The sequence below is a fragment of the Mollisia scopiformis genome, assembly GCF_001500285.1.
Source record: "Mollisia scopiformis unplaced genomic scaffold LY89scaffold_9, whole genome shotgun sequence".
NCBI lineage: Eukaryota > Fungi > Ascomycota > Leotiomycetes > Helotiales > Mollisiaceae > Mollisia > Mollisia scopiformis.
In genome coordinates, this window is record NW_017263589.1 from 53,431 (window position 1) to 74,130 (window position 20,700).

Sequence of the window (20,700 nt, forward strand, 5' to 3'; positions counted from 1 at the left end):
AATTTCAAGCAGCAGGCTATAAATTAAGAATGACAGAGTTAAGACTACGTGACTTTGCCGAAAAAGTTCGACGTCAACTACAATGAAGGTTAGCATTATTGTTGATTCTCTCTATTCAGCTGTACTTCATGTGTGAGAAAGAACATGACCCTCGACTTTGAGAAACCCTCCTGGCTCCTTCAAGGTTAGGTGGCGCGGCTCGCGAACATCACCCATCTCATTCTTGGAGTCCGTTGAAAGATGGCTCCATCTTGCTCTGTACACTCCGTAAAACCCTACTTGTGTCCTTTGACTGCTTTCGTTGGGCTGCATTCGATACTTCATCCAGAAGCTGCCAAAAACGATAGAGAGGGATCAGCTTGACGTTGCAGGCTTTCGAGACGTTTAGGCTACAAGTATGCGCTACGATGGGGGCTTGAAAGTTGGCGCCTCTACTGTGATATTTCTCTTGGATGCAGGCGATGCAAGCCACTTTTGATATCTGTACTCAGATGCACTCATCTTCTCTCCCAGTATTGATTTTCGCATCCTTCTCCCATTGGTGCCGCGTACGACTGTTACTAGAACTACAAGGATGATAACGATTCGAGGTTATTATCATAACCGGGGAAATTAGTGCTGACAACCAATATCAAGCACTGAAAATGGTCTTGAAGACACAAGATGATCAAGATGCCATCCAGCACCACCCTGAAGAGGGTCGACTTGAATGCATCCATCGATCATTGTGCGCTTGCCAGCATCTCTGAGAATGGCATCAACGTCCGCAGCGAAGCGTGTCGTGGTAATTGGAGCTGGATGGGCAGGACTGGCAGCAGCCAAAACGTTTGCTCTCACATCAAACCTCCTATGCTTGTCTAATAACATCGCAGATATCTTGAAATTGACCCGAAAGTTCAACTTACGATATTCGATTCCGAACGACATTTGGGAGGTGTATGGAACAAAGACCGCTGTTTCCCAGGTTTTCTCGCAGATTCACCAACGGGACTTTTCGACCTCTCCGACCTACCCATGCGAGACGCGATAGGCATGAAAGATTGGTCCGATCTGCCTGGCGACAAAGTATACGAATACTTGAAGGCGTATGCAAAGAAGTTCTCCCTGGTGGAACGAATGCGACTGGGGACACGAGTGTTGCGCGTTTCGAGGCATTTGGACAAGAAAGCCTGGGACATCGAGATTGAAAATTCGGGAGAAGTCCTTACTTTTGACAAAGTGATAGTGGCAGCCGGACTAAATTCGAAGCCTCTGTGGCCAGATCTGCCAATAGATGATTTCGAAGGAATAGTCATGCATTCGAAAGACATTGGGATGCGTCATTCAGAGTTGACATCCGAGAAGACACATAGTGTCACTGTTTATGGCGGTTGCAAATCGGCTGTTGATGCTATTATTCTTTGCCTTGATGCCGGAAAGAAGGTAGATTGGGTCATTAGAGATACCGGTAACGGCCCTGGGATGATGGTTCAGATCCGCAGTCTGTTTGGCATACACGGTGCAAGATTCGCTGGCCGATGGAAAAATATCCTGAGCCCTTCTATCTTTTCCACGGACACCTTCTGGTACCGATTTCTGCACAGTGGGAAGAGTAGACTGGGCAATTTCATCTGCAAGAGGATCTGGAAGAAGGCAAGCACTGTGCCTTACACAATGGAACCTTACAAGACGAAGAGTTCCAATATGGAAAAGCTCATGCCCGAAACGAAAGAGTATGCCTGACAAAATCCAATGTCCCGAGTCAAGCTGACAAACGCTTTTAGTTCACTGTTCTTCACTGCCAGTCTGGTTGGACTTCATGGCAACAAAAAATTCGTTGATGAGCTCCATTCAGAAAATCTCCTCAAAGTTCATCGAGCATCTATCACTTCTATGCGTGAATCCAACATCGCCTTATCGAATGGAGAGATTTTGAATTCCGACACAGTCGTCTTTGCCACAGGATGGGACAACAAATCTGAGCTCTTCGACCCTGCTGATTGTCTGAAGCTCGGAATCACAACAGACTCGACAAATGAGGATGAGGTAACAATGAAATACTGGCAAACCCTTGGAGACAAAGCTGAGAAGTATGTCGTGGATCTTCTTCCCGTTCTCAAAAACCCTCCGCCTCACTTCACTCGACCAGTGCCACATACCCCTTATCGCTTGTATCGGTACATTCTCCCACCTTCGCTCGCCGCTCAGGATGATCGTTCTCTTGTCTTTCTCGGTCTTGTAACCAGTGTTCAGACCTCTATCTATGCAGAAGTTTCTGCATTGTGGGGCATTGGTTGGATGGAAGGTCTCTTGAATGTGACAAAATCCAAGGATGAGATGGATTATGATATTGCGAAGGTCAATGCTTGGTCTGAACGAAGATATCTATCAAGAGGAAGGCAAAGGCAAATTGCTTCTGTCGAAATACAGGATATCACTGATATCTTGATGAAAGGCATGGGTTTGAAAGTCTACCGAAAAAGCAACTTCCTATCGGAAACATTCGTTCCCATTCGCGCCCAAGACTATAGAGGAATTGTTCGAGAATTCCTGAACAAGTCCGCATGTCGGAGCGTGTAGGTATATTGAAGGAGAGAAGTATACTCAATATGTATTACAGTACGTGTACATTACCTAAGCTTCACCTGAGCAACCACATGCTCCAATGTCCACGGTGATTCTATGCCAGAACGCCTATCTCATGCTCACTTTTCCTCGCCCCGCCTGCGCCGTCGACCGTGGCGGATCAAACTTTGCCTAAAATACCCCTTTCAGTGGTACTCTTGACCCACAGTGTCGCTACTGCACCCGCAAGAACCAACACTCCGCTGAAAATTGCTACTTGATTATAACCACCATACTGTTTAGCAATCGCACCATCAATTGGAGGACTGATGAGTGCTGCAACGCTGATGACGGCCATTCCCATCCCCATGTAGGTGCCAATATTTCTTGGATCTTTGGGGATCTGCGCAAGACATGTCGAGAATCCGCTGACGATCGCTCCAGAACAAAATCCATAAAGAGCTGAAAACACAATGATTCCCGCATTGCTGGAGATAGCTTGCATGCACAAAATTAGGATCCCAGACGCAAATGCTGCAGCAGCCAAGGCGTTTAGTCGACCAAGTTTATCACCAAGAACACCTGGAATAACTCGACCGAAGAAGGAGGCGCCGTTCAGGATTGAGACGATGTACGACGCCAGTTGAGTGCTCATTCCCTTGGACACGGCGAAAGAGGGAAGATAAAAGAACGGCATGAAGACGCCCATTATCATCAAGAAGCTTGCTACCAGCAAGCTTATGTAAGTGATCTCCTTGAAAGCAGAAGGCAAGAAGAAGGACGCCGTTCTTGGAGGTAAGCGAGCACGGATCGCGATACATGCTGGACCAAGCAGAGCAAACATCATGAATCCCAAGATTCTAATCGACCAACCAAAACCAATTGATTGGTTGTGCACTAGTTTCGAGAGGGCGATAGGGAAGATCACCCCGCCAAGCGAAGAGCCAGCCACTGCAATACCAATCGCGGCACCGCGTTTCTTGTTGAAATATTGTCCTGTAGCTGCCATAGCGGGTGCCATTGTCAGTCCCATGGAGATTCCGCCAAGAACGCCTTGGGCAAGCATGAATTGGTAGTATTTCTTGCAGAGGCTAGTCATCATGACAGAGAGAACATATGCCATTGCGGAAGGCCAGATAACCTATATGAGGTGACTGTGGTTAGTCTTCTGTTATATCTGACAAGGCGGGGATGATCTACCTTGGCGCCAAATCTGTCAAAGAGCGGTCCACCAAAACAGTTCCCACCAAAGAGGAAGAAAATCTGAAGGGAGCCGATCCATGATATTGCTGAAGGAGATTCATGGCTTAACTGATGAGTCGCATAATACTCTTGGTAGACACTGGTTTCAATTAGCTTGTAAGTCACTGTATAGATCAGGACGAAGTCGTACCCAACTAAGCATCAAGATTAGCATAGTTCTAAGGTATCTTGAGAGTACGAATGAATGCTTACACGCATTTGCATAACCAAACGTGGAAAAAAGAACACCACCTGCACCAATGGCAACGGACCAAGCCCTCAATCCACCCTCTGGAAATTCCATAGCATTCTGGGTTGAGGTCTTCTCGAGGGGTTTCTCCAGTGATGCTTCTATATCACTATCTAGAGCCTGTTTTTTCACATCTCCCTCCGGCTCTGGCATTTTTGTAGAGTCCATCTTGCCGGGACAAGTCAAATGATTTCATGTGCAGAAAGATAGAAAAGAATATTATATATTATGAACTAAAGAGAGAACTTGTTTGAACGAGTGACGGAATAAATTCTGAGCAATGTACCTTTATATTGAGTGTGAAAATATAATCGTCCTTGGCGCGGTCTGCTTCATCTGTCTCGCCGTTCTCTTATGTCCGTCGCTGAATTCGGCATATTCGCTCTGTCTGCGGCTATTTCGCTGTCAGCTCGGCCTAAAGATCTGGCCGTAATCTTATCTGATTGCGCACTCAGATCAGGCACGCCACCGATCTCAGAGACATAATGACTCACTCATCCCTTCTTCGTGATGCATATGAGTGACTGCGTTCTCGTCAGTCTCTTCGGTGATTGTTTGAAGATTTCTCGCTAAAGCGGATTGGTGCGTTTGTGGTCCCCCTTTTTCAGCCCTCGGATTCAAATTGCACTCCGTGTCCGTATTCCGCACCCCCGCCAACCACATTTAACGGCGATTTCCCACCTCAATCGGCTATTCCAACCTCAACCCCTGAACGTCACGTCGAGGCTGGTCGCTCCAAGGCCACTCGGATCTATTCCAATATTGACATTTCCAATCTGTTTGCTCCGTAACTTTGCCTGAGATTATTAAGCGCACCCTCGGGGAGAGCTGCATCCAGCATCTGTTGTTCTCTAAAGCCTCAAAGCGACTTAGCTTGGCCTCCCGGGGCCGTCGAGAAGCTCATTTAGACTGGGAGCACTTTGTTTATCTCCGCACGGGATGCCCACACCTGTCTCTCAGGGCGATTCCCAGGTTATCATGTCGGACATAGGCGCCTCTGTACCGGATTCAGGTGCAAATGCGGCTTCGACAGCTGCTCCTCGGAAGCGCCGCAGACCTGCCCTTTCATGTGAGCAATGTCGAAAGAGGAAGATTAAGTGCGACAGGAATTATCCCTGCACCCAATGCCTACAGTCTAAGACTGCACACTGCTCCTATAGCCCCGATAGTGCTGGTGCTATTCAACATTTGAAGAAAGGACCCTCCATTTATCAAGATCCGATCCAGATCAACGCCGGGATCCCCAATCGCTCGCGTAACGCTCCGAGCACTTCCTCCAGCTCACATCTCCCGTCAGATAGCACCTCACCCCAAGTTCCACTGTCTGATGGAACTCAAACATCGTGGCATTCTCCAGGTTCTGAACACCTACATGACAAAGATAGCGCCAAATCACACGAGAGAGCACTACTTGATCGAATTCAGAAGTTAGAACAGAAGCTCGCCACCGCCAATAGTCTCAATCCTTCGAAGCAGGAGCATGAGCTAGAGGACGAGCAGAGTCTTGAAGATGGAAAGTCTTCTCTCGACGGCCAAGACGTCTCTGTCTCGTTCTTTCACACCTTGAAAGGAAACTCGTTCTTTGGATCACGAAACGAACTTCACGGCACCTATGAGCAGAAAGGACGCTTAAGAGGAACGGTCTCAAAAACAAGATTCTTCGGGCAGTCACACTGGATGTACTCATTCGGAACAGTAAGTCAAAATGTCCTCACCTTTTCTGCCTTGCCCTGACAAACCTTTAGTTTGACAGGATCTCCTGTATGAAGGTAAATCCCAAGAACAACACCCCAGAATTCGCCGAGACCATGAAGACGACCGACCTCAATGAACTTTTGCAGAGATGCAAGTCAATGGCCCGTGCTGCCAAAGCAGGACCTCACAACAAGTTCCTCATGAATCCCAACTACCGAGACGCCGTACCACTTCGACCAGTCTGCGATAAGTTGATGATGCTATACTTTAGAACCCATGAATCGACTTTAAGAATATTGCATATTCCAACGTTCTGGAAAGAATACCAACAGTATTGGGAGAACCCAGCAGCTGCGAGCTCGACATTCATCATAAAGATGTTGCTTGCGATGTCCATTGGTTGCTGCTTTTATCAAGATGATGATCAAGACTGGCATGCGCAATCTCTGCAGTGGATATTCGCAGGCCAAACATGGTTAGCATCGCCGTTCGAGAAAGGGAGGATGCATATATCGGGTCTGCAAATACATTGTCTTGTCATAAACGCACGGCTGGCCAACGCGGTCGCCGGTGACCTGGTTTGGATATCGATCGGTTCGCTTCTACGAACAGCATTCCAGATGGGTTTTCACCGAGATCCTAAATATCTTCCTCGAATGCTTCCCCTCCATGCCGAACTTCGTAGACGCCTCTGGGCCACAGTCCTAGAACTCAACATACAAGGCGCCCTCGATTCAGGAATGCCAACTCTCCTTCACCTCGAGGATTTCGACACTGAAGCTCCAGCAAACCTTGATGACAGCGATCTCGACGAGACCATGACAGTTCTTCCCGAGGCCAAACCGAGAGATGTCTACACTCAAACGTCACTTCAGATTATGCTTCTAGAGTCTTTCCCAACTCGAATCAAAGTCGTTTCGCATTCCAACAATTTCCATTCTGATCCCAGTTATGAAGAAGTCCTTGCGCTGGGATCAACCCTCACAAAGGCTCTTAGGGAACATAATACCTTCATAAACTCCGTCAATGCCGCCTCTTTGTACTCAAGTGCAAATCCTCAAACACAATCTCCCATACCATATGTTCCACGGATGTTCCGAAATATCCTCGATCTTTGTATCCGCCGTTTCCTGCTTGCTCTCCATAGGCCATTCGCGGCTAGAGCTCAAACAGACCTCCGCTACTACTTTAGTCGGAAAGTTTGTCTTGATTGCGCAATGACGATGCTACAGTACCCAACTTCCGACCCAGGTGATCCTAGTATTGAGCCAGGGAAGCAAGATGACTTCACTAGGCTCAAGACAGTGAGTGGCGGATTTCAGAAAGGACTACTCGTCCATGCTGCTATGGTGATTTTCTCCGAATTATTGTCGCAGATCGAGGAAGAATCGACGTTTACCGAGCAGAGTCGCGCTGCCAGAGAGCCCTTGAAACAAGCTCTTCGTGGCATTGTCGATTTGTCAGCTCTCCGCATTATGCATGCGGAGAACAATATCAAGGGCCACCTCTTCATATCAGTTGTCCTAGCACAAGTTGAGGCGATGGAACTCGGAGTTCCTGCTGATAATCTTGTGATTGCAGCAGCAAGAAAAAGTGCCGAGATATGTATGGCTTTGCTTTCGAAGAGGATACCTATAACAGCTACCGATGATGAATATGCTCGCCATGTGGAGAATGGGAGTGCTGCCGATGGGGTTGGGCTCCAAGGTGCCAGTGCTCCACAGGACATTGGCTTCGATACTATGATGCAAGATTGGACCATGGATTCGCAGTATTTCAACTTGCCGGATTCTTGGTTACTTTCAGGATGGGAGGACAATCAGCCTTGGGGTCTTCAAGTTTGAACTGTGAGGGCTAAAGCGGAAACTTGAAGCATGCCAGCTCACTGGTAATGATGTAAATTTAAAGAGCACTCTTCTCTCTGTGGAATGGCTTGTATCATATTTGCGTCTCTACTCAATATCATGTAACACAAGGCCTGTCTGCAAAAATGCGGGGCCAAAAAGTTGCGCTTTCAGATCTCTTATGTCCAACATGAAACATCTGTTTGACTGCAGACTGCATGTGACATGAGGTCAGGCTTATGGTCAAGTATGTGTCATTCACCGTGTCCAAGTACAGAGGGACCAGGAAAGGAGAACTCGCTTGATCAGAGACACAACATCTGCTCCAAAAATAGAAGATCACGAGGCAGACCATCCATAAGCAATTCGAAGCCTCTTGGTGCAAGCCTTGTTTCTCTCTTGAGTCATGCGAATCTCTTCACGCCATCATGAAAATCTCTCCCAAAAGCTGAAGCGGACTTTCCTGTGCTGAAGCCGTCCACACGTGACTAGCTTTCCCCACGCCTCCCACCTTATGATTTATGACACCCTGAATCAACCGTCGACAACTGACACACCCATTGCAAGCTCTGTTGCACATCGCAAAAAATGAATATAAAAATAAACGATTCTAATTAAAACTTCGGGGATTCACAACGCATCAAATCTCAGCGTTAAAATTATCCTCATGCTGAAACACTCGGGCTCCGACGGGAGGAGTTCGCGCTTATCGCACGTGAGACTCCAAATCTGGACCTGATGGCCAGGCTTGCGATGGAGTTGCAACGAATTTTCAAACTCGTGGAGAGCGCGATAAAGTCTTCTTCAGAATCAATCATCATTACAGGTAGACCCCTTCCTCGAGATGAAATGCGCACGTGATCATAACTGCTGTCCGTTTTCCACCGTCGACTTGCAGATTTCCCAATTCCCGGGAGCGGCTACCTTTGGAAGTTAACTGCTGACTGCTGACTTCTTCTTCTCTTATTCTCATGGCGCTCACAATCTTGAGATATCCGCCACTCCACCGTTGCCGGCAGCCATTTCTATCTGACGTGGCGGATTAGCTTCATGAACTTGGGCTTGACAATCGTCACTTGTGAAGCTCACAGACGAGAAGCTCATTCTCAAAAGGCAATTCGATCGAGTTTCGTGTACATACCCGAATGGATAGCTGTAGGACTGCGGCTGAGTCTCTTCGCGGAGATCTCGCGCTTGTCTGGGAAGTGATAAAACATCACAGTCGACCAAGAGCTTGCAATGATAGCTTGAGTTTGACACCGTCGCAAAACAGTCTAGACACCGCTCATTGTTTCCTGTCGACATCCAAAGGAGTGCCTCCTTGGACAATGGTTTAGGACTCGACGCACCTAAGCTTGCTTGGACGAAACCTCATAGTGAGATTTAAGTCTTCATCATCACCAGGCCAAGGCCGTTCAATAACGCTGTTCCAAGACCTGTGCTCAGTCAATCCTCACAGATGTTCTAGTGATGTCGAAATCTTACCTCGCTTAATCCCGTGAGGACACACCGACCTCGAAGATAAATTCATTAGAGACTTTGTTGCATATCGCCATTCCTTCTCTAAAAATACTAGAACAACAGTCTTACTTGAAGGTGTCGTGCTTGGACAATCTTACTTATTTCGTGCATGTCGATCATGAATGCGGTTGTGGCGTTTACAGTACATGTCAGGAGGCTTGGCATGAGGTGAGATCAGATCCCTTTATGTCAAAGATGGCTGGGCTCGGGGCGCGAAAATAATATCCGGTTAGGCTGAAACATACAGTGAATTGTTGGAGCAGGAGAAATTACTCATGAAGTTGAAGTTTGAAAGCTGTGGCGATCATAATCTATCAATTTTGGCTCAGCCGTCTCTACTTTTAATCAAAATTTGATGCGCTCCATACGTAACTATCATCGTACGTCCATTGACATGCGCAGCTCTTATTGGTAATGTACACTAATCGACCAGAAAATATTAGGTGTCGGCATTTTTCATTGCCTCACTGTTCGAAAAGGTGTATAAGTTTCATGGCGCCGCCCGCTAAAACCATGCACGAAAAAGTACTCTACAACATCACCTGCAAGATACTTCCAATCTACTGCTGCCACAGCTCAATATCTCGAATGTGTCTAAGGTTCTCGTGGTCAGCAAATGCACTTTGAGAAAGCAGGAGCTCGACGTACCATGCGAGGGTGTGCAGAGCATTCATGCATAGAGTCCTTAAATTAACCAGCTGTGTTGGATGTTCTTTCTCACAGTCTGGCATATTGCGAAGTTTCTTAAAGGGGCTCTTGAGTCACTTCGAGTACTTGCTGCACTTAACGGTGTCCTTCCACCACCATGTGCAGCTTGTGCATCTGATCTAGTAGGTGTCGCACATCTTTCGTGGATATGTTTATTTCTTTTTCGGGAGTAGGTGGTGGAGAGGCAAGGCTGACTTTTTGAGTAGCGGAGAGTCGAATCGAGGATTCTTATCTTTACTGAAGCAAGCACGCAAAGTAGAACAAAGCAGCCGTGCTGACGAGTGAATGAGATTCGGAACCACACAATCACAGGCAGACTGGCCATCACACTGTCAGAATTATTCACATGCGTCTTTTCCATCATCTGGCCCTTGATGAAATGAAGTAAACTAGAAATCCACATCAGCTTCGAAGAACCGGCTACCGTTCAAGGTGACTTTGATGGTGCAATGCAATGGGAAGAAAGGTGCATGCTTAGATATTGCACCTTGATATTGTGCCTCTCCTAGGGACTTGAAGAGATGAATTGGAAGCTCTAAACGGAAACGCAACTCGCAAAGACATATCACTTGAAGCGTGCCATCATTTCTGGAAGCACTGCTGATTTGTAAATTATAAAATTACATTTTGGTATAGTACTTTACATCATGCGTGATGTCTCAGCTCTGGCTGGACATTGTCTTCTTTTCTTCGTGAATCATTATAGAAACGACGCCACCGCTATGCTAAACCACAATTATAAACACAAGAACTCCAACCAACCAATCTACTTCCGCCCCTTCTTCTTATCCTTCTTGCCACCCAAATCCATGCCCGCCAAGATGTCGTCGAAAGTAACATCTCGCTCCGGTGGAGTGCGAGTCGCAGCGGAGCTGGTGTTGCCGACCGCAAGGTTCTCTGGTTCGTATCGAGCCATCTGCTCTAGCCCGAGTAGAACGCTATTTCTTTCGGACAGTCTAGTCCTGCTCCCATTCCGTCCCGCGTCGCCCACCCCTAGGAAGCCGCTCGCCCCGCTATTGCCCCCCTGCATCTGCCCATCGGCATTGAAGGTTGGTGGTGGCGATAATGGTGACATTTGATCTGCTGGAGTAATTTGATTGTTGGACTCCTGCTCTAGAACATCTGCAAAGCGGCGAGCTTGGTGCCAGCAATGGGTTCGCTCATAAATGGCGTTGTCGCCATTTCTCACTTGACGATCAGTAGCGTATACGATATCTCCTGTGGCGGTTACGTATTGAACCGGTTTTTGATGCTGGTTCCCATTCCTTGACCATGGCGCAAACTCTGGTGTCGCCGGCAGAAAATATTCGACTCCATCGGTGAAACTCAGGTCGGTTGCATCCGAGATCAGGAGTGGTAGAACTTGCAGAACGCAGTACAAGAATATCCAATGGCCAATTCGCTGCTCTTGGAGTTCTCTGGTAGTTTTGCCCTTGGCTTCCTTGGTCTCGAAGGTTCGGTACATCTCCATGAAAGGGGTATTGTACTTTGAAGCTCCTTCAGTACGATCATGGCCCTTCTCCAGGACCAATGCTGCTTCCCACGCTTGCAATTTGCGCTTATTTACTGATCTTTCTTGCTCACCGGTGTTTAATTTGTTGAACTTAACATCGACTGTCGCAAGATCCGGTAAATGAGGCACGTCAAAGGGGATCGGCGGGAATCTAGGAGTGGTTGAGCGGTCGAATTCGTCGAGAAGCTTCCTCAGAATTGGAATCGTCGGATGTTCATACTCCTTTGCTTCGACGTCTCCTCCTACAGCACGAGTTGTGGCATTTTCACGATCCACCAGAAGGTCCCAGAGGGAGCATAGGTCAAGGTAAAGGCCTTTCAAAACGAGTCGATTGAGGCCTCCCTCAACGAAAGTATTCTTCTTGCTCTTTCCTTTAGGTGGCCATGATCCATGGAGAGCCTTGTAGTATGATTGGATAGTTTTTCTCAAGGCCATGAAGTTTGCCTTCCAGTACTTAAACCGGACAATCTTCGATGCATCGCTCGACGTGGAATTGGCCATGCCACTGAAAACTGAAGGGAAATCGAAGTCATCCAAGCGTTCTTCCACATATGCCTTATTTCTTCTTAAGTCAATGTAGCCTCGCTCTATCCATTCTCTGGTTTTCGGGGACAACTCTTCCCACAGTTGTGATTTTGATTCTTTCAGTGTATCGAGTTTGCCGACTGCATGGGCATATGCCTCATTGTAAAGCCTATGCGATTTCATGGCTTCTCCCAGAATCAACCCTTCCAAAGTCGTCTCTCTGCTATCTCGTACATCGGCGAAACGATACTCAGCCAGGGAGAAGTCGAAAGCAACATTCACCTCTGCCCCAAACGATTCCCCTTCAGCGTCAGTGAATGCAAATGATCTCAGGAGCTCGGCGATCGCCATGAAGCATCGAAATGCGGAGGAAGTTTTTCTGGTAGCAACGATGACTTGGCCGTTCAGAAATGCGAAGAGGTTCCGAGCATCAATCAACTTTTGCTCGCTCTTTTGTCTCTCGAACTTTTCTTTTACAGACTCATTTTGCTTAGTATCGAATCGATCTGGCGGGTCCATCACTCCGAGGGGGAGATATAGGTGGTATTCGGTCGGTTCGGTTGCTTCCGAGGGAGCCGAGGGAGCCGAGGGAGCCGAGGGAGACGAAACGCTGGGAACAGATCGAAGCGACGTCTCCGAACCGTCAGAAGCAGATTGTGTATCTTGTGTACCGATCTGAGGCGTGAAAGGTGGCGATGAAGGATGTCGCACTGCTAGATTCCTCGTGGCATCTTCAATAGTCAAGCTTCCTCGGCCGTCAAAGCTTCGGGCTCTGCCGCGTCCTCTTGATCCTTCGGGTTGCGCTAGAGCGAGTAAAACTTGTGAGTTCTTTATGATCTTGGATTCGCACTTGATCTGTGGACCAAGCCCTGTAGCGCGAGGGTAGAAATAGACGTATAGATCGGCCGAGTCTCGCGGGCCCCACATCTCAGGTATCTATAGGCTGTTAGAAAGATTGGAACAGTGGTAAATGACTTGATGGAGCATACCTTATCCGCCTTCATGAGAAAATCCAAGTTGTAGGAAACATGCCTCTCTCCTCCCGGTCCCCCCAGCACCCAAGCGCGGAGTCCTACGTGATTGCCATCATCTGAAGGTGTTGGAGTATGGAAGAGTCCTGTGATAAAGCTGGAGCTCTTGCGGCGAATGTCTTTGAGGGCGTCCATCCCCTCACCGTCCGAGTGATATACCGTCGAATTTGGTCTAGAATTGAAAGGAGTAGAAACAGAGCGATTAGTGTTGAGATCAACTTGTGATTGTGGTGGTGCCAATGACTCGGCTCGTGGACGGCGGTAGTTGAGTGTACGAGGGCTTGCGGAATCTGTTCTCGGAGGAGGAGTGTATGTTTGTGGTAGCTGGGGGTACGGAGCTGGTGAATTTTGCCTCGATACAGATCTGTTGTGAATTTCTGCGTATGGCGCTTGGATGATTCCGGAAGCACGTCTGGTATGGGTTTCCGAAAGGCTCTCTTCGTCATAACCGGAGTCACGTACGTCGTGGCTCGCAGCGTGGCTCGGTAGAAAATTTTCCTGCGGAACAGGTGCAATCCGTGATGGAGGGCCATTCTGCCATGCTTGGTTTGCATGTTTTGCAACATCATTCTGCTCCCATTCCCCACCGCTCGCATCTCCAAAGGGCAAAGGCGGTGGCGCTCGTGTAGGCGGTGGTTGCGAAAAGGCATCTTGTCGATGCTCATGAGGAGAAGTCTCTCTCTTGAGAGGCAAAGAGGGAAGTGCATGATCTTTGAGAAGCTTAGTTTCTGATATTCTGAGTTTAGGAAGGAATTGTGCGAGACGGCGGAGTCTTGACTGCGAGGACTGCTTGGGAGCCAGCATATCTGCTATGCTGGCTATACTAGTTGCCACTGGCATCGTAGCGGGCAGTTCTCCAGACTCAACTGGATGCTTTGGGGTTGAAGCAGAACCAGAGATTAAGTTGGATAATCTGCGAGGACAAAACTTACCCATCTTGACCAAAAGACTTTACACCATCGACCCTAGTGGGCCTGTTCCTGATCCACACAAGGAATCGTCGGGTATCTCGTTGCAGAGTTTGTTCTTGTCTGACGCGGCCGGTGGATCACCAACTACCGGTTTTTCGGCTGGAGACAAGCAGTACTGGGACTACAAAAGGCGTTGATGGGCCACAGAGGAGTCCTTGTACAACTTTCCTATGCATTCAATCTCAAACTTCTTCGGAAATGTCGGGGGGTCGTCGCCAGGAGAAGTGTTCCTTGTCGTCGGGTATTTCCAGGATCAACGTGGCAGACAGTGGAGTGTGTCACCGAGAAAAGCCCTGAAAACTCAGAGTTGGAGGATTGTATGACTGTTAGGCAGGGAGCAGGCAGCAGTAGGACGATGCTGTGAATTGTTGTTGACCAGGCGTTCTCGCAGTGGAACGGGTTGACTCAAAGGTACAGAGTTCGTCTGAAGTTGCTTGCCAGTCCTTTTGACAGGTGGTGGGTGGTTACAGGAGGAGCTGATGTATAGAACGGAGACACATGGAAACTAAACCAAGGAGCTGGGTCCTGTTTAGTTTTTCCCGCCGATTGGAATGTGCTGTGTGTAGCGTGTGTGTGCTGTGCGGGATGTCTGGGATGTGTGCTGGCAGCGGTGAGGCTGAGTTGAGGAGGTTTCACCAGGGACCTGGTGGACGCTGTATGATGCTTATTGGCGGGAATCCTCCCGCGTGTCCAGACAATTCTTGACGCCCCCTGAGATTTGCTTCTTTTGCTGTTCTCTTGCGGTAATTCTTCTCCTGGGGCTGAGACGTGGTGATCCGTAGCGATCCAATACTGGGGAAAGACCAGGAGGTATGCAGACTGGCAATAACCCACAATGATGGCGCAATATCAGAAGGCCGAAAGATTGCAGCTTTCCGCAGGACGCTGAGAGCTGATAGGTGACCGAGCTGTTGAGGTCCTGGACCTGTCGGTCAGATATGCCGTGGAGCCAGCAAACAAATTTAGATCAGAAACGAGGATATATGCGCGTTCAGATGTGGAGTTGATGTTTGATGTTTGTTTGTTTGTTGTTGTTTGTTGTTCGTTCGATCTTGACAAATAAATTTTCTTAGTGACGGAATCGGAGTTCTGATCTTCCTGGTTCCACTGGCAGAATCAACGTCATCTCCTCTATTTCTGGCTTTTTTGAGATGGGCGGTGGATCGTGCCCCTGTGTTGTCCTGCAGTCGGAACCCTGGCGGTGGGTCCATGCAAATGAGATCCTCCTCCTACGCCTTACCTCTCTAAGACTACGCTCTCGGTTCCTGATCCGAGCTATGCTGAAAGTCGTTAATGAGCGGCGGCTATGGTTGTTCCACCTCCGCAATATCGCTTCGAGGCCTGGATGTGGGTAAGCGTCTTGGCTGTGCCAAGCCGTCTGGTGCCATGTGAGGCTATGTTCCCTATATTTAGATAGCAAGGCACCCTTCACTTTTCGTCCTACTGTACACTTCTGATCAAAAACTCAGCATTTGCGAATTTCCGCATTCAGCATCCCGAGTACCCAAATCCTACACTCTGTGCTCGTGGATCACTTTGGATTGCGGGGACAATGTGTCTTTAACCGCTCTTGTTTCAAACCCAATTCCGGGTACAGATGTGACAAGCATTTAAACTCAACAAAACCAGGTCGAGACCTCCAAAGGCACAGAAACATGGCCATATCGAAGAGGCCACATTCAACCTTAAGCGTCGAAGGATGATCAAGAACGTTACGCCCCTTCCGCTCTGACTCTGATTCTGACAGCTGGAAGCCCTGCTCGACACTCCTGAAGCGGTCCTCAACGCCGGCTTTCGGGCGTGGTGTTGAAGTGAGCGCGAATGCGAAATGACATGATTCCAGAAGGAGGAGATCCTTGACATCATCATCGGAACCAGATCAAGTAAATAACGTGGCTAGTGTCATGGTCTCAGCCACAACACCTAGCTACCGTCAAGTGGCGCCAGGTGAGGCATCTCACGTCTTTTAAACATGCTCGTACCAGCTTACGCTGGTGGTAGCACCTACAGTACATCTCTGTTGAATATTGCTTTGCCACGCTGAATCTAGGCTCTGGTAAGGCTGCATACAATCTCACTTGCATAAAAGTGTACCTGCATATTCATCTGATTACTGTACTTTATTTGTGGCGCCGGACCGGGCCCCACATGTACTGTGCCGTGCTCGTTCTCGTCATATGAGAGTGGCAAGGCTGCCAAATGCATCAGTGTGCGCATGCGTATGTCTATGCTTGACCGCTGTCATTATCTAATTCTCTTTCTACACATTTACTCCCCGTATTTCCAGCCAATGGTAGAGACAGACCCTTACTGACCTCTTTCTCAATTCTTCAAATGAACGCTTCTCATGATGCGACACTAACACTCGCGAAGTCTCCAAGTCGAGCTCGTGTTCCTGTTAGAAGATCAGAAGCCTGTCAAGTTTGCTTCCCGGATTAAGTAGATGAGCGAGGACCTCCCTCCATCAAGCATCCTTCAGCGCGACTCGACTTCTACCTCTTCAATCACATAGATAACAAGCTTAATTGAGTGTCTGTGAGACAGGACATTGGAAGTCCAACCAAAAACCCGTCTAGATCAAGGTTCGTGATCATGTCTTGTTGTCCATTTATCGAATTTAGTTTTGAGCCGGCATCGAGCTTTCAGTGGCCTTTCTGATGCTCGTAACACACCTCATATTGGGAGAAAGAATTTTTGTCAGTGCCAATCACTGCTAGCTACTTGCATCAGAACGATATCTCGCTACTCCAACTCGAACTCAGTATTCACCAGAGACTTGACTGCGAGCTGTAGTATCTTTCATGGGCCAGATTCTCGTGCGAGTCATTTTATTCAAGGATTCTTACTTCTGGTAATGTGGTCATCCTTGAACGTTCCTTATCACTCATTAACACAGTCACCACTGTGCATCACACTTCCGGGGACCTGGGAAAGAGTCCACGATGCAGAATAGTAAGCTTTCGACTTCTACTTCTTAATCTCGCGAGAAGTTTCCCTTCCATCAATGGTGCTTAGGGTAAGCTGCAGAAGATCGTTTCATATAAATATTAGAGTGGATCCATAAGAAGTTGTATTCCGTAAGTTCAACGTGCCAGTTCTAATTATGGACGAGCTCTTACCCTCTTACCTACCTAGCCATACTCAAGCAAAGTTAGGTATCACATGATCAAGGGCCTCCTGTTGCTCGAAAAGCCAAAAGCTGAAGATCTGAACCCACACAGGTTCCCTTCAAGATTTTCCTCTACCCGCAAAGTGACTCAACAAATTTTACACCTCTCTCCACCCGACTTGAAATAAGCTCCTCGATTATTGCCTCAAATGTACGGCCATAGGTGAGATTCTGACATCCATCCCATCTTCGCAACCTCTCACGCTGTTCGACCCGACAATTGAAGAACAATCTCAAATCTACATCGCGACACAGACGACGCTTGTATACGAGAGCAGTCCATCACTTCATTGTCCTTCCCGCATCCGGGCTCTTGATTGGTTACCAATCTCTGAACCAATGGACCGACAATCCGAGAATCGTGTCATTCGGGGACAAGACCGGCCGAACATAGCACCCGAAGATACCACCGACGTGTAACCTGTGTATACGTTCCTATGATCGCCTTGTCGTGTTCTTTCTTCCACACGCAGAGATCGAATCAAAGATTTCCGATCAATCCATGAGTTGAAAGTCGGTCGTTTGTTTTCTCCAAAGACCAATTGCAAATTCTCATGTCTGCCTACAAGACCCGAGTGCTATACCCAATACGCAGTTCAGCCTCATAAACTTCATTGCGGACATTCCATGGCGACCGATGGGCTTTTTGATATCTGCCGATAACGTGAACGATAGACCCCACGATAATAAACGGCCCCCAAAAGTCTTGAGTATAAGACTCGTCCACCGCTTCCTGCTACCTTCTCAACATAACGATATCTCCTCAGCTAAACTCACTCTCTCTAAACCATCATGCCTCCCTTCAACATTGCCATCATCGGAGCCGGCCCAGCAGGGTGTATGCTCGCCCGCCTTCTCCTACAATCACCCACCCCACCCACAATCACCATCTTTGAATCCGAACCCACTCCCGATTACCGCTCCCAAGGCGGAACCCTCGATCTCCATCCGAAGAATGGCCTCAAAGCCATGAAAGCAGCTGGGCTGTACGAAGAATTCCTGAAATACGCAAGATACGAATCAGCCGTCCTTCGCATCTGCGATAAGAACATGAAAACGTATTTCGGAGCCCCTGAATCGAGGTCGAAAAGAGGAGGAAATCCGGAGATCGATAGAGCGCAGTTGAGGCAGTTGTTGATGGAGTCGTTGCCGAAGGGGACGGTGAGGTGGGGGATGAAGTTAGTGAGTGTTGGTGAGAAGGATCATGCTTTGAATTTTGAGAATGGAGATGTGGTTAAAGGGGAAGACTTTGATTTGATTGTTGGTGCTGATGGAGCTTGGAGTCGAGTTAGGGAGGTGATTGATGGGACGAAACCGCTGTATTCTGGTATTACGAGGTATTGGACTACGATACCTAAGGCGGAGACTGAGGCGCCGGAGGTTGTTGAACTTATTAATAGGGGGAATCTGTTTACTTACAGTGATGGAAAGGGTATCATTGCGCAACAGATGTTTGATGGATGTGTCGATGTTTCGATAGGACTTGCGCAAGATGAGTTAAAGGGTGTTGAGATCACCAGCACTGATGAGATGTTAAAGAAATTTGGAGGCTGGGATGAGAGGCTTGTGGGAATCGTCAAGAAAGCTGAAAGCAAAGTCATTGGGAAGAGCATGTATATGCTGCCTGTGGGATATACATGGAAGCATCGAGACGGTGTCACTGTCATTGGCGATGCAGCACATCTCATGACACCCTTTGGTGGAGAAGGCGTCAATCTGGCCTTTGGAGATTGTGTCAAACTGTCAGAAGCAATTTCTAAAGCTGCTAAAATAGGTAGCCAAGACGAATTGAATAGAAATGTGAGAGTATTCGAGGAAGATATGTGGAGGAGGGCAGAAGCAGCAGCGAGGATGTCGACAACTATGGGAGAGGCGATGTTTTTGACACCCGGAGCACCGAGGGCCAGTATCGAGCGGTGGTTACTAGGCAAGCTTAAGCATGAGCTGGCTGCTGTGTTGTATCCATTGGCTGTAGCCGTTGTCTACACAGGGTACTTTGCGTATAAGTTGCTCTATTAATATCTAACAGGGGGCGATACAACATGAAAGTTATTTCCAAGGATACCTTGCCTGCTCGCTTCCTTTAGCAACATTCTTCCTTCTATCCAGAGTACTCATTCCCGTGAACGCGAGGTGTTCCCACTACGAATGTTGACTTGTATACTTTCTTCTCGGCCAATGTTTCACCTCTATGCAACCCTTTCAAGTCCTTTTCGTCACAACATTCAATCTTGCTGACGCAGTACTTCACGGGAAAATGAAATTCCATACAAAGTGATTCACTCTAGCTCGATCAAACAACTGCTAGATACAAAAGAAAGCTTACAAGATCTTACTGCAATGGTGGTTTCAACTTCCAAGATTGAGTTAACTTTGTAAACATTTATTGAGCATCATTGACGACATCAAATCTCTCCGAGTTAGATGCCAAGAGATTGAATCCGTACACACGAGAACATTCACGAAAAAGAAGACCGCAAGTGATCCCACCGCGTCATAGTCATGTACCGCCACAACGGTATGTTGTTTTCACGACCTCTCTCTCCCTTGATAGAAACTCCTTGAAAGTTGTGAGTGGAACGATTTTCGCAAGCTCTTCCATATCGACATACTCCGACATGTACCGCATGGACACTTGCGAATTGGTAAAGACATTTGACTCTTTCTGTGCTTCAAGCTCCTCATCTGTCATGAATACTGCCTTGAGTGGGCGCTCAATGACCTCTGCAATCTGGTCTAGCGTCTGCTCTATAGTCAAAAGCTCGCTGGCCAACCCAATGCTTTTGCCGTGAAAGCTCGAAGCATTTTGGAACGCAATGGTTGCAAATTTTGCGATGTCAACGTGGTCAATGAGCGCAAGTTGACTATCGGTCGTCATTGCGGTGGTCCAGGTACCCTTATCTCGGACTTCTGGATATCGATACACCTTGGGCTCGAGAAAATTTGCCATAAAGAAAGCGGGGCGGAGGAGTGTCCAATTCTCGAACCCACCGGCACGAACGGCCTCCTCAACCCCCCTTTTACTAGCTAGGTGCCCAGCCATGAAAGATCCAGGGGCGATGTAGACGCTGGTGTCGAGCATGAAGACGCCCAGGCTTGTTGAGCAAACGACTTGCTTCACGCCTGCGGCTTTGGCGATCTTGACAACTTTCTCGGCTTGTTGGCGTTCACGGTCTAGATCATTGAGGTACGGGTGCAGGCATAAGAAGAGCTTGTCACAGCCAGTGATGCCAAGTGTAAGTGCCTCGATATTATCCCAATCTCCTTGGGTGATGTGTACTCCAGCGGCCTTTAGTGCAAGTGCTCCGGGGCTATCAGGATTGCGAACAGTTGCATGAACATTCCAGTTGAGGCTACGAAGCTGGCGGACCAAGGCTCCGCCTTGGCTCCCGGTGGCGCTGAAAACGAAGACGGTGTGAGTTTGAAGAGACATGATGTTCGATTCAGTGGTGCTTTTAGACTAGCTTTGGGATTAGGTCTTGTGACGATAGGTCTGAATAGTAAGTGGAGGTGTGAAGAGCAAAGAAGAAAATACAATTCTGCCTGGCGGGGAAAGGACTCGATTATGTACCATAAAGCTGCAACCCCGCGCTGTTGGACTAATATCTTGGCGTCGTGGCACGAAGATATGTCATTACCAGGCTTACCAACCAACTGGTCAGATATGGAAGCACACCATCGTCCAAC

General features: G+C 48.0%; 6 protein-coding genes across 6 annotated transcripts; 3 read left to right on the forward strand and 3 right to left on the reverse strand.

Annotated features, from left to right (window-relative positions):
* Positions 1 to 440: 440 nt before the first annotated feature.
* LY89DRAFT_683447 (FAD/NAD(P)-binding domain-containing protein) lies at positions 441 to 2,741 on the forward strand. The gene is made up of 3 exons (XM_018214703.1): positions 441 to 825; positions 873 to 1,712; positions 1,764 to 2,741. The coding sequence occupies exons 1-3, from the start codon at positions 752 to 754 to the stop codon at positions 2,557 to 2,559; spliced, it is 1,710 nt and encodes a 569-aa protein (XP_018072825.1). The 5' UTR covers positions 441 to 751; the 3' UTR covers positions 2,560 to 2,741.
* On the reverse strand, positions 2,726 to 4,204 carry LY89DRAFT_696081 (MFS general substrate transporter; the record flags this gene model as incomplete). The annotated part of the gene is made up of 3 exons (XM_018216802.1): positions 2,726 to 3,685; positions 3,745 to 3,911; positions 4,000 to 4,204. 3 exons carry the CDS (start codon positions 4,202 to 4,204, stop codon positions 2,726 to 2,728), a joined length of 1,332 nt encoding a protein of 443 aa, XP_018072826.1.
* Positions 4,205 to 4,574: 370 nt separating this feature from the next.
* LY89DRAFT_780542 (uncharacterized protein) lies at positions 4,575 to 7,820 on the forward strand. Its single transcript, XM_018222391.1, has 2 exons — positions 4,575 to 5,731; positions 5,782 to 7,820. Exons 1-2 carry the CDS (start codon positions 4,976 to 4,978, stop codon positions 7,573 to 7,575), a joined length of 2,550 nt encoding a protein of 849 aa, XP_018072827.1. The 5' UTR covers positions 4,575 to 4,975; the 3' UTR covers positions 7,576 to 7,820.
* A 2,585-nt stretch (positions 7,821 to 10,405) lies between these two features.
* Positions 10,406 to 14,075, reverse strand: LY89DRAFT_497003 (uncharacterized protein). Its single transcript, XM_018207933.1, has 3 exons — positions 13,806 to 14,075; positions 12,832 to 13,583; positions 10,406 to 12,778 (listed from the first exon to the last, which is right to left on the reverse strand). Exons 1-3 carry the CDS (start codon positions 13,807 to 13,809, stop codon positions 10,571 to 10,573), a joined length of 2,964 nt encoding a protein of 987 aa, XP_018072828.1. The 5' UTR covers positions 13,810 to 14,075; the 3' UTR covers positions 10,406 to 10,570.
* Positions 14,076 to 17,805: 3,730 nt separating this feature from the next.
* On the forward strand, positions 17,806 to 19,032 carry LY89DRAFT_732032 (FAD/NAD(P)-binding domain-containing protein; the record flags this gene model as incomplete). Its single annotated transcript, XM_018219637.1, has 1 exon — positions 17,806 to 19,032. The coding sequence occupies one exon, from the start codon at positions 17,806 to 17,808 to the stop codon at positions 19,030 to 19,032; it is 1,227 nt and encodes a 408-aa protein (XP_018072829.1).
* A 481-nt stretch (positions 19,033 to 19,513) lies between these two features.
* Positions 19,514 to 20,446, reverse strand: LY89DRAFT_706276 (putative NmrA-like family domain-containing protein 1; the record flags this gene model as incomplete). The annotated part of the gene is made up of 1 exon (XM_018217510.1): positions 19,514 to 20,446. One exon carries the CDS (start codon positions 20,444 to 20,446, stop codon positions 19,514 to 19,516), a length of 933 nt encoding a protein of 310 aa, XP_018072830.1.
* Positions 20,447 to 20,700: the final 254 nt, after the last annotated feature.